The 15,035-nt window shown below is 48.4% G+C and overlaps 1 protein-coding gene across 1 annotated transcript in view; it reads left to right on the top strand.

Moving 5' to 3' along the window:
* The first annotated feature begins 312 nt into the window (after positions 1-312).
* Urm1 (ubiquitin related modifier 1) overlaps positions 313-15,035 on the top strand; it is a 22,122-nt gene continuing 7,399 nt past the window's right edge. Inside the window, exons 1-2 of the mRNA XM_013021521.1 lie at positions 313-361; positions 6,485-6,555. Of these exons, the coding sequence (XP_012876975.1) occupies positions 327-361; positions 6,485-6,555 (106 nt within the window). The 5' untranslated portion in view covers positions 313-326. The remainder of the gene's footprint in view (positions 362-6,484; positions 6,556-15,035) is intronic.

The raw sequence follows: 15,035 nt of genomic DNA on the forward strand, positions 1-15,035 counted from the left end.
AAGCTCGGGTACAGCGCCCAGGCCCTGAATTCAAGTCTAGGACCGGCAAAAACCTCAAAGGGCAAGTTGCAAAGATGCTGGGGCTTCCACCTTCACAGCTGAGGTCCGGACTCGTAGCTTCCCACCCTGCATCTCCAAGTCAACTCTTCCAAAGACTGAATGAGTTCAACTCCGCCCTGTCGACGCCCTTCAGGCTTTCTTCCAATAGCAAAGCAGCTGGATTTTTTCAGGCACCGCCTCTTCCGCCAGAGTCGCCGGGAGGAAACCGGAAACGGGCGGGCATACCGGAAGTGGAGGGCGTTTCCTGTTAGCTCGGCTTCCTCAACATGGCGGCGCCCTTGTCAGTGGAGGTGGAGTTCGGGTGAGTCACTGAGCTGGGGCGCTGTGGGGATGGACTGAAGTGTTCGGACCCAAACGTCCCCTCTGGCCTTGGGGCCTGACATGAACGAGTTGCCGAGGTTTCCGGCGCAGCGATGAGCTATGCCGCCCTTCTGGAGCATGAGAGGCTCGGTCTCCCTTGGCGACGAGGCCGTATGTTCAGGAATAGAGGCGCACACGCCGACGGGGTGCTGCGCTCTGCGTGCATAGCGGTCCCCTGTGTGCCGTGGACTCAAAACGCGTGACAGTTATCAGGTGGCTTCCCTCCGGTTTTTGCCAGTCTCATTTGGGATCCGCCCCGTCTGTCTGGCATGTAGGCTTCTGGAAGGAGGTCTTTTTCTTTTCCTTTTTTGGGTCCGGTCGTGGGGCCTGAACTCTGGGCCTGGGTGCTGTCCCTCAGCTCTTCAGCTCAAGGCTAGCGCTCTACCACTTGAGCCACAGTGCAACTTCCGCCTTTTTTCTTTTTTGCTTATGTGGTGCTGAGGAATCGAACCCAGGGCCTCATGCATGCAAGGCAAGCGCTCTACCACTGAGCCACCTTCCCAGTCCCTTGAAGGAAGTCTTTTCAACCCCTGATCACTTTCTTCAGGCAGCAGATACCTGCTTAGACGTTTCTTAGGCCCTTGTTTTTCATAGGATGTGTAGCCAAGATGGGACTTTCCTAGAATTGGGGGACTTTACGTAGGCATGAGCCTCTTTGAAGACAGTAAACTTGTTGAGAGCCTCCTCCATATCTAGAGTCCGATGGCTATAAGGAGAGAAAATGCACAAGATGCAAAGTACAGGAATAGGACACATAACCAATAACTGAAGGAACAGCGGAGTAGGATGAAAATTTCAAGCCACTATATGTCCCGCAACGAACAGGTTTTCTTGGTTTCAATATATTTTTTTCTTTTTCTTCCCTTTTTTTTCTTTTGTCGGTCATGGGTCTTGAACTCTGGGCTTGGGCGCTGTCCCTCAGCTCTTCAGCTCAAGGTGAGCCCTCTACTGCTTGAGCCACAGCACCACTTCCATGTTCTAGTGGTTTATTGGAGGTAAGAGTCTCACGGACTTTCCTGCCCAGGCTGGCTTTGAACCATGATCCTCAGATCTCTGCCTCCTGTGTAGCTAGGATTACAGGTGTCTGGCCAATTTCAATATTTTCAAAAGAGCCAGGTGCATGTGGCTCATGCCTGTAACCCTAGCTACTTAGTAGGCTGAGATTTGAGGATCTCAGGTCGAAGCCAGTCTGGGCAGAAAAGTAAAAAAAAAGTCCAATTAACCACTAAAAAGCTGGAAGTAGAGCTGTGGCTCAAGTGGTAGAGAGGTAGCCTTGAGTAAAAAAATTCAGTGATGGTGACCAGGTCCTGAGTTCAAGCCTCAGTACCAGCGCACGCACGTGTGCGTGTATGCGCGCGCACACACACACACATGTCTGTTTTTTTTTTTTGGGGGGGGGTCCGGTCGTGGCACCTGACTCTGGGCCTGGGCACTGTCCTGCAGCTCTTCAGCTGAAGGCTAGCGCTCTAGCGCTTGAGCCACAATGCCACTTCCGGCTTTTTTCTCTTTGCTTATGTGGTGCTGAGGAATCGAACCCAGGGCCTCAGGCTTGCAAAGCAAGCTCTCTACCACTGAGCCACCTTCCCAGCCCCACATACATGTCTGGAATGAGAGCCTTAAACCTCTGTTCAAATGCCTTTTCTTCCATTGGATGCCCCTAGTTTCTTTCATGTTTTCCCTTCATTGGGTAGTTCATTCACCAGTCATTTATTGAGTGCCTACCATGTGCCAGGCAATGAGCCAGATACCGAGGATACAAAGATAAATAGCACTCTGTCCATGCCCTACAGTATTCAGCATTTCTGTCTCTTAGAAGCGGGCAGTCTCATGAATGTTAAGTACATTTTAATTGATGATATTGTCTGGTTGCTTGGATCCAATTAGAACCACATTGGTCTGGCCTCCTGACTATTTTACCTCTCTGACCCTTGGTCTAGATATACCGCCTGAGCCTGTGGATAATAGGAGGATCCCCGCTGTCCTGACAGGCCTCAGCAGAGCTGAAAAGATCTACAGACTGCCAGTGTTAGTGTTTATCCACAGCTAACTTGTCTTTCACTCTCACTGAGTCAGACATAGTATCTATTCACCAAAGATGTCTTCTGTTTGCCAAACACTGTACTGGCAACAGTGGGGAAATCATAAGGTAAACCAGACCCTTGCCTTACAGACTTTATAGACCAATGTAATTATGCCTTTCTAACTTCAGCCTCTCACCCCCCCAGAGGCCATAGCTGGTTCTAGCAAGCAGGACAAAATCCACTTTTTATCTATCCACCTCTCTCCAGTTATCCATATCACAATGACTCCTGCAACTTGCAGCTTTATGGTGAGCGAAGCCGCCAAAGGTGTTTGCCTTTCTCTCTGTCCTTCCATGTTTATACTTCTGGTCTTTCATTTCCTACATTTCTTAGCACCCATGCTTCACCTTTCACTCTGAACCTGAGCAGATTTCCATTCCCCATCATTTTCCTCTTGTTTCCCCGAATAGTTTCCCACCTTCTCCCCTCCTTGCACCTACTGATCCTAGAAGAATCTGGAGACTCTTGTCGCTAACTCCTGAGTAGATATAGTCTTCTATGTTCCACTAGCTCTGCCATGGCCCTATAGGAGACCTTCTGAACCTTTCTCTCTTCAAGAAACAGTTCTGCCATCTTTTGGCATGTCTCTTGAACTGATATATTTTTAGGTTAAAGTTGTCCAGGTTATAAAGGCCTAGCTGTTAAATTTCCTTTTCCTCCTCTTCAAGTTGGAGTTTGGTAAAGGATTGGCATACTATTGGGGAAAGAGAAGAAATGGGAGAAATGGACATTTTTGTTCATTAGGCAAATACTTAAGTACCTCCGATATGCCAGGCCCTGTTTTAAGCAGAGTTTATATTCCAGTAGGTAGAGGGAAAATAAGTATGAATGTATGTATAGAGATAGATAAATTTTTATTTACTTATTTATTTTGTCAGTCATGGGGCTTGAACTCTGGGCCTGGGCGCTGTCCCTCAGCTCTTCAGCTCAAGGCGAGCGCTCTACCACTTGAGCTACAGCGCCACTTCCGGTTTTCTGGTGGTTTATTGGAGATAGGAGTCTCACGGTCTCTCCTGCCCGGGCTGGCTTTGAACCGTGATCCTCAGATCTCAGCCTCCTGAGTAGCTAGGATTACAGGCGTGAGCCACCAACGCCCGGCTTGGTAGATAAATTTTTTTAAAAAGATGACAATACATGAGAAAAGGTGGCTGTATAGTAATGTCTATACTTGTTCCTGGTATCTGCAAGTATATCTACTAAGAATTGGGAGATGGGGAAAGATGATGATATCTTAGTTGAGTTTGAATGGCAAAACCCGTAAATGTACAAAGATCTGGCATTGGGTCTCTGGGTCCAAAACAGGCCTATTGTCTGCCTCCCTACCTAATTACTCCTGAGGCTGGGCATGTACATTCCCTGAGTCCAGATGTGTTGACAGAGATGCCAGCCCTTCCCTTGGAGCCCATTTTTGGAGCCAGACTGGTTCTCTCTTCATCCGCTTCCAAAAGGAAACGCAGACGTGTCCTCTGAGCCTGGCACTGCCAGCCTTGGCCACTCTTGGTTGTTTGCTTGGGTCCCAGTGCCTCCAGTTCCCATCCCTCTGACCCCCAAGTCCTGAGCCCCCTGCCTATCACCCTCCCCCACCCCAGCTGCTTCATGTGCCAACCCCTACCCAGGAGAAAATGAGGCTCTTGGAAGGGGATAAATGGAGGCTCTGTGAGGGTTTGCAGCTGAAATGGCCCCGTGCACAGCCACAGATGGGCCTCTGCTCCCCCTCCACATTTCTGCATCAACAAAGCATGACCTTGTTTGGATGACAGTCTCCCATGTTTCCCCCATGACAATGTTTGCCTTGCCTGTGCCTCCCAGCGGGCCTCAGGACATCACTGTTCTGGAATTGGGAGAGGGTGGTGGGGTAGCAGGCATCACATCCATCAGAGGTCTGTGAAGGCCTTCTCAGTTCAGACCAACCTGAAGTCTGTTATGGGAATCGGGAGACCCAAAGAGGGAGGCTGTGTGGGACACTGAAAGAGCCCTGCTGTGTCCCGGCTTCCGTTGGCCAGGTGCTGGGATGCAGTGATGAGACAGAGTCTGCCCTCAAGGGGCTTTCTGACCTTTGAGAAGTCTTTCACTTTCCAGACAAGGCTGCTGGTACTGAGCAGGAACAGTTTTCTTCTGAATCCCAGTGCAGCCACTTTTTGTCTGAACTTGGACAAGTCAACTTCTAGGCCTCTGTCTGCTTCTCCATGAAGCAAAGTTAATAATGTCTGCCTCACTCCCTTTGCTGGGATAGCCCGAGGAAGAGAGGAAGAACACCTTAGAAATGGCACCGTGATGTGAAAAGTGTTCTTAGTCAGTGCAAGGAGCAGGGAAAGCCAGCAGCAAGGAGCAGGGAAAGGAGTGTTTCCAGCCCTGCTTGGCCAGAGGAAACCTTAAAATGCACAGAGTCTCATAAGGGCTTCTCAGCGTCTTTTCAAATGGAAGAGCAAAGCTTGGGAAGCTAGATCATATGGACATGGTCTGGCTGGCAGGCCAGCCAGTGCTCATGTGGATTCTGATGTCACTAAAGCCCTAGTTCAGCAGCTGCATGCTGAGCCGCCTGTCAAAAAAGCAGGAGTAAAGCCAGCACTGTTGGCTTACCCCTGTAATCGTAGCTACTCAGGAGGCTGAGATCCAAAAATCTTGGTTCAAAGCCAGCAGGAAAGTCCTTAGCACTCTTATCTCCAGTTAAGCACCTGAAAATGTGAGTGGCATTATGACTCAAAGTGGTAGAGTGCTAGCCTTGAGTGAAAAATACTCAGGGACAGCATCCAGGCCCTGAGTTCAAGCCAACCCTCCCCCCCCCCCAAAAAAAAAAAGGAGTAAAAATGAGAGGCTACAAATTTGAGTGCTTGAGTATGAGTAAAAAAGTTATTCTAGCTGGGCGCTGGTGGCTCATGCCTGTAATCCTAGCTACTTAGGAGACTGAGATCTGAGAATGGGGGTTCAAAACCAGCCCGGGCAGGAAAGTCCGTGAGACTCTTATCTCCAATAAACCACTAGAAAACCAGAAGTGGCGCTGTGGCTCAAGTGGTAGAGCACTTGCTTTGAGCTGAAGAGCGCAGGGACAGCGCCCAAGCCAGAGTTCAAGCCCCACGACCGATCAAAAAAAAAAAGAAAAAAAGTTATTCTACTACAGTGACCCCCCCCCTTTTCTTTCTTTCTTTTTCTTTTTTTTTGGCTGGTCGCCGGCTTTTTCTGCTTATGTGGTGCTAAGGAATCAAACCCAGGGCCTCATGCATGCAAGGCAAGCACTCTACCACTGAGCCACCTTCCCAGCTCCTACGGTGACCCTTCTTTATCACATCAAGAAGTCACATTTGAGACTTAGTCATTGGTAACCAACACCTGGTTCCCAGTTTTTGTTTTTTGGTTTTTTTTTGTCGGTCATGGGGCTTGAACTTTGGGCTCAGGCACTGTCCCTGTGCTCTTCAGTTCAAGGCAAGTGCTCTACCGATTGAGCCATAGTACCACTTCCGGTTTTCTAGTGGTTTATTGGAGATAAGACTCTCTCACAGCCGGGCGCTGGTGGCTCACGCCTGTAATCCTAGCTACTCAGGAGGCTGAGATCTGAGGATCACGGTTCAAAGCCAGCCCGGGCAGGAGAGACCGTGAGACTCCTATCTCCAATAAACCACCAGAAAACCGGAAGTGGCGCTGTAGCTCAAGTGGTAGAGCGCTCGCCTTGAGCTGAAGAGCTGAGGGACAGCGCCCAGGCCCAGAGTTCAAGCCCCACGACCGACAAAGAAAAAAAAAAAAAGACTCTCTCACAGACTTTCCTGCCTGGCTGGCTTTGAACAGTGATTCTCAAATCTCAGCCTCCGGAGTAGCTAGGATTACAGGTGTGAGCCACTGGCACCCAGCCTCCCAGAGTATTTTTGAACCTTGGCATCTCTGGGATGTTTTTGTTTTGTTTTGTTTTCCACCAGCCATGTTCTCAGTTTCAGTTTCTACCTCCTGTTTGTAGGAGCTCACCCAATTGTCTCTCTGGTCTTCCTTTGCAGAGGTGGTGCTGAGCTCCTGTTTGATGGAATAAAGAAGCATCAAGTCACCTTGCCTGGGCGGGAGGAGCCCTGTGAGTATCAACTTTCTAAGCCCTTCTGGGGGTCATTTGGCATGCCTGGGTCTGATGGCTCACTCAGCCCTGTTGAAGTGAGAATGAGTTAAGATTTCTCTGGCCAATAGAGAAGGAAAGGAAAAAGGCACCAGAATGTTCTTCCTTGTCCTCAGCCAACTTGTAGAAGGAAAATGGGGTAGCTCAGTCTTTCTGTGGTGGTTCTCTGCTTGGACTCGTTAGAACCTTAGACTGCCTTGCCTTTGTTGTTGTTGGTGGTGGTGGTGGTGGTAGTTGTGGGTCTTGAACTTTGGGCCTGGGCGCTGTCCCTCAGCTCTTCAGCTCAAGGCTAGTGCTCTACCACTTAAGCCATAGCACCACTTCTGGTTTCTGTTCGTTAATTGGAGATAAGAGTCTCATGGACTTTCCTGCCCGGGTTGGCTTTGAAACACATTCCTCATATCTCAACCTCTTGAGTAGTTAGGATTACAGGTGTGAGCCACCAGCACCTGGCCTGCCATGCCTTTCTGAGCTTTAGTTTTCTCATTGGTGAAGCAGAGAAGTCATCCAGTTGCTCAGGATTAAAGGAAGCAAGTTAACCATGTGCTTCTGTGGTTATAATGTGGCAGCAGGAAAGATTTTTATGCAGGTTGGCAACTATTGCTGAGAATGAAATAAATAGACCGTAACAATGGGCTCTTGTTACCAAAGGAAGATTTAACTTTTTTTTTTTTCTTGCACTAATCCTGGGGCTTGAACTCAGGGCTTTGGTGCTGTCCCTGAACCAAAAAGCTCAGGGATAGCACCCAAGTAAGCCACAGCTCTACTGGCTTTTTGGTGATTAACTAGAGACAAGAGGCTCACAGGCTTTACTACCTGTGCAGACTTCAAACTGTATTCCTCAGATCTCAGCTTCCTGAGTAGCTAGAATTTCAGGCATGAGACACTGGCATCCAGCAACTTTTTGTTTCCTTTGGAACTAGGGCTCATGCGTGTGAGGCATGCACATTACCACTCAATTACACACCCACCCCATAGGAAGATTTAGATCGATTAAAAAATGGAGTCCACAAAGGGTGACAAGTACCTGTAGTCCTGGCTGCTTGGGAAGTTGTGGTAGGAAGATAGCCTGAGCCTAGGAGTTCAAGAGTATTCTGGACAACATAGCAAGATCTTGTCTCAAACTCAAAGCAAAAAAAAAAAAAAACATGGGTTTTAGAATTGGGGGGTATGGCTCAGTGGCCAGAGGCCTGCCTGCTTTGCACAAGGCCCTGGGTTCAAATTCTAAGCACTACCAAAAAACAAAGTCCTAGCGGAAAGATCTGAAGAGGGAGGTTGACTTAAGAGAAAATAATGGGCCGGGCGCTGGTGGCTCACGCCTATAATCCTAGCTACTCAGGAGGCTGAGATCTGAGGATCTCGGTTCAAAGCCAGCCCGGGCAGGAGAGTCCGTGAGACTCCTATCTCCAATAAACCACCAGAAAACCGGAAGTGGCGCTGTAGCTTAAGTGGTAGAGTGCTCGCCTTGAGCTGAAGAGCTAAGGGACAGTGCCCAGGCCCAGAGTTCAAGCCCTACAACCGACAAAAAAAAAAAAAGAGAAAATAATGGGCTTTTTTTTCTTTGTTTATTCAAATATTTATTTAACTTTATCTTTCCTGAATAAATACATATTGAGCAACCCCTGTATGGCGGCCGGTGATGTCCAGTTGCTTAGGAAACAAGCACAAACTAGCAGAGCCAGGCCCCACCTTCAAATGAGTTTATAGAGTCAACTCTGAGATCTGGCAGGGTGGCCATCAACACAGCCTCAGCAGGGGCTGGTTATGGTTGACTGACAAGGTCTTTTATAGCACTAGCAGTGAGTCCTAGTCCGAGGAGAATTGTTGGGAGGGGAGCCCACTCTCCCTCCCTGTGGCTGAGATCCTTATGAGGAGAAGAGGGCATCAATCTTGTGAGCAGGCAGAGGAGCGGTTCCTAGAGATAGTAGAAAACAGTTAAGCGAGACTTGGCAAGATTCTGCTGTAGTGGACACATTATTTGCTAGGAATTGATCAATTATGATTTTCCAAATTTACTGGCTGCCATAGCCATCTCTGACCCTCCCTTGTCATGGAACACTGCCATACTCTTAGGTCAAGGAGACACTTGCTGAGGAGCAGGGTACTGCCTGTCTTGTACTAGGGATAGATAAGGTGCCTGGGGTAAAACATCGGGATGGTGGGATTGTGCCTTCCTCTTCTTGAGGTAAGACCCATGGGTAAGAAAGGAAGTTTGGCAGATGGCCACGTAGCCTTGGCAGCCTTGGGAAAGAACAAGGGATCTCAGATAAGAACTCTCTCTCAGAGAGGTCTTATCCCAGCCAGACACCATAGCTACTCAGGAGGCTAAGATCTGAGAATCATCGTGCAAAGCCAACTTGGGCAGGAAAGTCCATGAGACCCTTGTCTCCAGTTAACTACTCAAAAATCCTAGAAGTGGAGCTGTGGCTCAAGTGGTCTAGCGCTAGCTAGGCCTGAGCAAAAAAACTCAGGGCCAGTGTCTAGGCCCCTGAATTCAAGCCCCAGGACCACATCCACACACACACACACACATATACACACACACAAAAGATGAAGTCCCAAAGACCTTGCCTGGAAGTTGTATTCAAATATTACAAGTTATGAGTTATTTCCCCATAAGTTTGCTTTTTTGTGTGTCAATTTTTATAAGTCTAGCCTCCTGTCATTTATTTATTAAGTACCCAGCCAGTGCCAGGTACAGTGGAATGACTTATTCTTTCATGCAGTTGACAGTATTTTTTTTTGAGTGTCTTAAAAAAAAGCCTTTTTATTAGCATACACTAGTTGCACAAGGGAGGTTTCATTGTGACATTTCCACACAATGTAAACAATGTGTCAAGCTCAGCCCTCCATCACTGAGTGCTTCTTTGTACCAATCTCTGTACTTGTTGCTGGGGATTCAGTGGTTCACACAACCAATATGTGGTTGTTGCTGCACTGGAGTTAACTGTGATAGACAATAAACGAGGAAACAGATAAATGGATAATTGTATCATTACAAACTGTAATGATTGGCCGGAAAACGAAGGGGGACTTTGAATGGGACTAAAGTTAAGGTGAAGGGATAAAGAGTGATACAGGTAAGCATCTCAGAGAGCAGAAGTGCAGTGCTAAACCTCTGCTGAGCATTTGTGAAGTCCCCAGTGGTGAAAAGGCCTTGGGTAGATGAAGAACTGAAGGCAGGTCAGGATCAAAGGGGTATAGGGGTTTGGAATGGTGAGCAAAGCCTCCAGTTGGTTATACAAGTAATTGCCACAAATTTCTAGGAGATAGCTATGAATGTTTCCATTTTGAAAAGTGAAAATCAGGCAAGGAATTAGCTCAGTGGTAAAGCACTTGTCCTGAAAGTATGAAACTCTAGGTTCCATCCCCAGCACTACACAATCAGTCTAAAACACAAGCTGTCAGGGTCTCACTTGAGGTAATTGAGTTTGTGTTCATTTGTTGTTTTTGTTTTTTGTTTTTTTGTTTTGGGTCCAGTCGTGGGGCCTGAACTCTGGGCCTGGGCGCTGTCCCTCAGCTCTTCAGCTCAAGGCTAGCGCTCTACCACTTGAGCCATAGCACCACTTCTGGCTTTTTTTTTTCTTTTTGCTTATGTGGTGCTGAGGAATTGAACCGAGGGCCTCAGGCATGCAAGGCAAGTGCTCTACCATTGAGCCACCTTCCCAGCCCCTTGTGTTCATTTGTTTTGGTGCCAGTGCTTGGCTTGTGCTTTTTTTTTTCTGTCAGTTATGGTTCTTGAGCTCTGGGCCTGGGCTCTGTCTCTCAGTTCTTCAGCTCTGTCACTTGAGCCATAACACACCACTTGAGCCATAACACACCACTTCTGGTTTCCTGAGTGGTTTATTGGAGGTAAGAGTGTCACAGACTTTTCCTTCCCAAGGCTGGCTTTGAACCTTGATCCTCAGATCTCAGCCTCCCGAGTAGCTAGGATTGCAGACTTGAGTCAACTGGGCTTGTGCTCTTCTTCTGCTTTTTTCTGCTCATGGCTGACTCTACCACTTGAGCAACACCAGTTCTAGCTGGTTAATTGGAGATGAATCTGTCAGGTTTGTTTGCCTGGGCTGTCTTCAAACAGTTCTCAGATCTTAGCCTCTGAATAGCCAAGATTACAGGTATGAGCCACCAGCACCTGTCTTAAGTCAGACAGTTTTTTAAATAGCAGCCCTGGCAATCAAACTGAGATATCAGGGTTTCCTGTGTCCTGCCATTGTGCTACTAATCCAGCATTGTTTGTCCCAGGAGGCTTCTCACATCACCCTGGCACCTTGTACTCATTACTCATTTTCCAGGGTTTGTTTTTTTTTGTTTGTTTGTTTGTTTTGGGGTCCAGTCATGGGGCCTGAACTCTGGGCCTGGACGCTGTCCCTCAGCTCTTCAGCTCAAGGCTAGTGTTCTACCACTTGAGCCACAGTGCCACTTCGGGCTTTTTGCTTTTTGCTTATGTGGTGCTGAGGAATTGCACCCTCAGGCATGCAAAGCAAGTGCTCTACCACTGAGCCACCTTCCCAGCCCTTTTTGTGTGTGTGTGTGTGTTTTGTGAGTCATGGGGCTTGAACTCAGGGCCTGGGCGTTGTCCCTCAGCTCTTCAGCTCAAGGCTAGTGCTCTGCCATTTGAGCCACAGTGCCACTTCCAGTTTTCTGGTGGTTTATTGGAAATAAGAGTCTCATGGACTTTGTTGCTCAGGCTGGCTTTGAACAGCGATCCTCAGATCTCAGCCTCCTAAGTATCTCAGCCTCCTGAGTAGCTAGGGTTGCAGGTGTGAGCCACTGGTGCCTGGCTAATTATTTTCCAGTTTTTACACTTGTGTTCATTCATTTCTTGCCTTCAATAGCTACCTAGTTCAGTTTTCCTAATGACTCCAGTAGATAGAGTTATCAAGGAAACCAAACCTCAGAGAGAGCCAGAAAGAGGCAAAGAGCAGATGGGAGAATGAGAACTGTCTAGAACCAGAGTAGGGAAACAAGAGTAGGACTTACTGAAGTTTCTGACTTTTCATCCTGCAACCACTGCATAGGAGGAGGATAAAGGCTTTTTCCCTTTGGCATGGAAGGGTACCAGATAGAAGGCAAGATGTCCCTCTTTTGCTTAGTTTTTGTGTCCTTGGCTTTGTATCTCCTATTTCCCATTTATGTCCTGCTATACCTAGAGGTATAAGTCACAGCAGCCTAGAGGTGTTGGCAGCTGTCAGCTTCATCCTGGCACATGAACCCAACTGCTGCTGGAAATGTCCTGCTCTCCCCAAACCCATGCCTAGATCTTTCATGTGGGCAGCCTTCCCAGTCCAGGAGTTTACCACCTCAGCTGAAATGGCAGCAGTCATAAAATTATGGCTAGTAGCTGGGTACGATGACACATGTCTATAATCCTGCACTAGAGGATTTCTAGAGTTTAAGTTAGCTTAAGCTACAAATGAGAGAAACTATGTCACAAATAGACAAACACAACAACAAACAAAAGATTATGGATTATGATGACAAATTTCACAAACATAAGGACCTGTGGAGTTCGGGCTGGAAAAGAGAGCTGCCAACTTAGTCAGCAGAGAATAGGATGGGCGAGGCCAGAGGGCAGACCTGCAAAGGGAAGGCTGGCAGTATGTAGTTGAGATAAGTGATTTTCTGCCAGCTTGGGTTTCCCATCTGTAGAATGGGAAATTCTTTATCTATTTGATATCTCCAGTTTTGGAAAAACAACAACAACAAAAAAACAAATTGCTCCAGCCACCTTAAGCTATTTTGGTTATAGAGAGCTGGCTTGTTTGTTTGTTTTTTGGTGCTGGTCCTGGAGTTTAAACTCAGGGCCTAGGTGCTGTCCCTGAGCATTTTCACTCAAAGCTGACACTACCATTTTAGTCACAGCGCCACTTCTGGGTTTTTCAGTATTTTGAATTGAGAATCTTACTGACTTTCCTACCCTAACTGGCTTCACTAGATCCTCAGATCTCAGCCTCCTGCGTAGCTAGGATTATAGCTCCCATCTGGGAGCTGGGTTTTATGACTTGAGGATCCCTCCAGCCTGCCCTAGGAGGAGACTGTGTGCGTCACCCTTCCCGGTCCCTTTTCACTCCATCGCCATGGCGCCCCCTCTTCCTGGGCCAGTGACATTAAAGGGTTGCTGGTGAGGGAGGGCTGGAGTCCAGTGGAGTTCCTGGGCTCTTTAAACTGCTTAGCATGCATTTCACAGCCTCTCTGGGGCCAGCTGTTCCTTTCTCTGTTCTTGGGCCTGTTTGCTGATCCTCTCCCCACCTCCTTCTCTCCCCCCTCCCCAACTTCCCAGTCCCTGTGCAAAATTGCTTTTGAAAAGATCCACTTTCTGCTTAATTAAACAATGAGGAGCGTCCCCACGCACATCTGTAAACCTCCTTCTGAGGCCAGTTTAGCCCACAAACTGCTCCATTCTTACCCCATTCACTTGTAAATGGAGCCTGGGAGGTTCCCTCCACCCTCTTGCTCCTTCACTCCCCCTTGCCAGCTCTTTCTTCTCCCTTTCAACCTGGCCTGGGGTGGGAGCCCAGAAGAGTCCCATCTTGGAGCTTGGTGGACTCTGTGGGGAACTAGGCAGTTTAACTTACAGAAGTGTGTGTGTGTGTGTAGGTGCGCGTGTGTGCATGCACACCTGTCCTGGGGCTTGAACTCAAGGCCTGGGTACTGTCCTTGGGCTTTTTTGCCCCAGGCTATCTATCGCTCTATCACTTGAACCACAGCTCTACTTCCAACTTTTTGGTGGACAATTGGAGATGAGACTTTCTTGCCCAGGCTGACTTTCACCCATGATCCTCAGATTGGAGTGTGAATTGACTGCCTCCCCAAGACCACCTAGCCCACTGCATAGGCTTTCTGGCTCGAGTGTCAGACTTTATAAACCACCACAGGACAGCAGGCACTCCTACCTGCTCTACATCATCAGGCTAGGTCCTGAGGCCTCCTGCTCTGGAGACTGTGTGAGGGGGGGGTCCCTCTCCTTCCCTGGTGCTGTGGGCATGGCTGGCCAGCATTCATAACCCAGGAAGATGCGTCTTTCACCTGGGGTACCCCAGGAGCATGGACCACCCACTGCTATCTTAGCATCTCAACATCTGAATGCCACAGTAGCATGTTTCTGCTCAGGATACCTGAGACAAGAGGATTGCCTGCGCCTAGGGATTCAAGGTCAGCCGGGGCAATGGAGTGAGACTCTGTCTTGATTGGGGGGTGTCAGTCATGGAGTTTAAACTCAGGGCCTGGGCACTGTCCCTCAACTCTTCAGCTCAAGGCTAGTGCTCTACCACTTGAGCCACAGCACCATTACCATTTCTGATGGTTTATTGGAGATAAGAGTCTTGTGGACTTTCTTGCCTGGGTTGGCTTTGAACTGCGATCCTCAGATCTCAGCCTTCTGAGTAGCTAGGATTACAGGCATGAGCCACCATCTACCACTTTTTTTTTGGGTCCGGTCGTGGGGCCTGAACTCTGGGCCTGGGCACTGTCCCTCAGCTCTTCAGCTCAAGGCTAGCACTCTACCACTTGAGCCACAGCGCCACTACCGGCTTTGTTCTTTTTGCTTATGTGGTGCTGAGGAATCGAACCCAGGGCCTCAAGCATGAAAGGCAAGCGCTCTACCACTGAGCCACCTTCCCAGCCCCCACCGACCAATTTTTGCTTAAGGCTAGTGCTCTACCACTTTTGAGCCACAGTTTCACTTCAGTTCTTAGGTGGTTAATTGGAGATAAGAGTCCACTAACTTTCTTGCCCAGGGTAGCCTCAAATGCCAATCCTTCAGAGCTCAGCCTCCTGAGTAGCTAGGATGACAAGCTTGGGCCACCAGTGTCTGACTTCAAAATTTTGTTTTAAAAAAAGGAAGATTAGCTGGGCGACAGTGGCTCATGCCTGTCATCCTAGCTAGTCAGGAGGCTGAGATCTGAGGATTGTGGTTCAAAGCCAGCCTGGAAAAGAAAGTCTATGAAACTTGTCTCCAATAAACCACCAGAAAACCAGAAGTGGCACTGTGGCTCAAGTGGTAGAGCACTAATCTTGAACTGAAGAGCTGAGAGACAGTGCACAGGCCCAGAGTTCAAGCCTCACAACCAAAAAAAAAGAAAGAAATAGAAAAAAGCTGGGTGCCGGTGGCTCACGCCTGTAATCCTAGCTACTCAGGAGGCTGAGATCCGAGGATTTTGGTTCAAAGCCAACCCGGACAGGAAAATCCGTGAAACTCTTATCTCCAATAAACAACCAGAAAGCCGGAATTGGCTCTGTAGCTCAAGTGGTAGAGCACTAGCCTTGAGCTGAAGAGCAGAGGGACAGCGCTCAGGCCAGAGTTCAAGGCCTATGACCAACAACAACAACAACAAAAAAGAGCTGGGCACTAGTGGCTCACACCTGTAATCCTAGCTACTCAAGAGGCTGAGATCTGAGGATCGCCGTTCAAAGCCAGCCCGGGCAGGAAAGACTGTGAGACT

The sequence above is a fragment of the Dipodomys ordii genome, unplaced genomic scaffold, assembly GCF_000151885.1.
Source record: "Dipodomys ordii isolate 6190 unplaced genomic scaffold, Dord_2.0 Scaffold55, whole genome shotgun sequence".
Lineage (NCBI taxonomy): Eukaryota > Metazoa > Chordata > Mammalia > Rodentia > Heteromyidae > Dipodomys > Dipodomys ordii.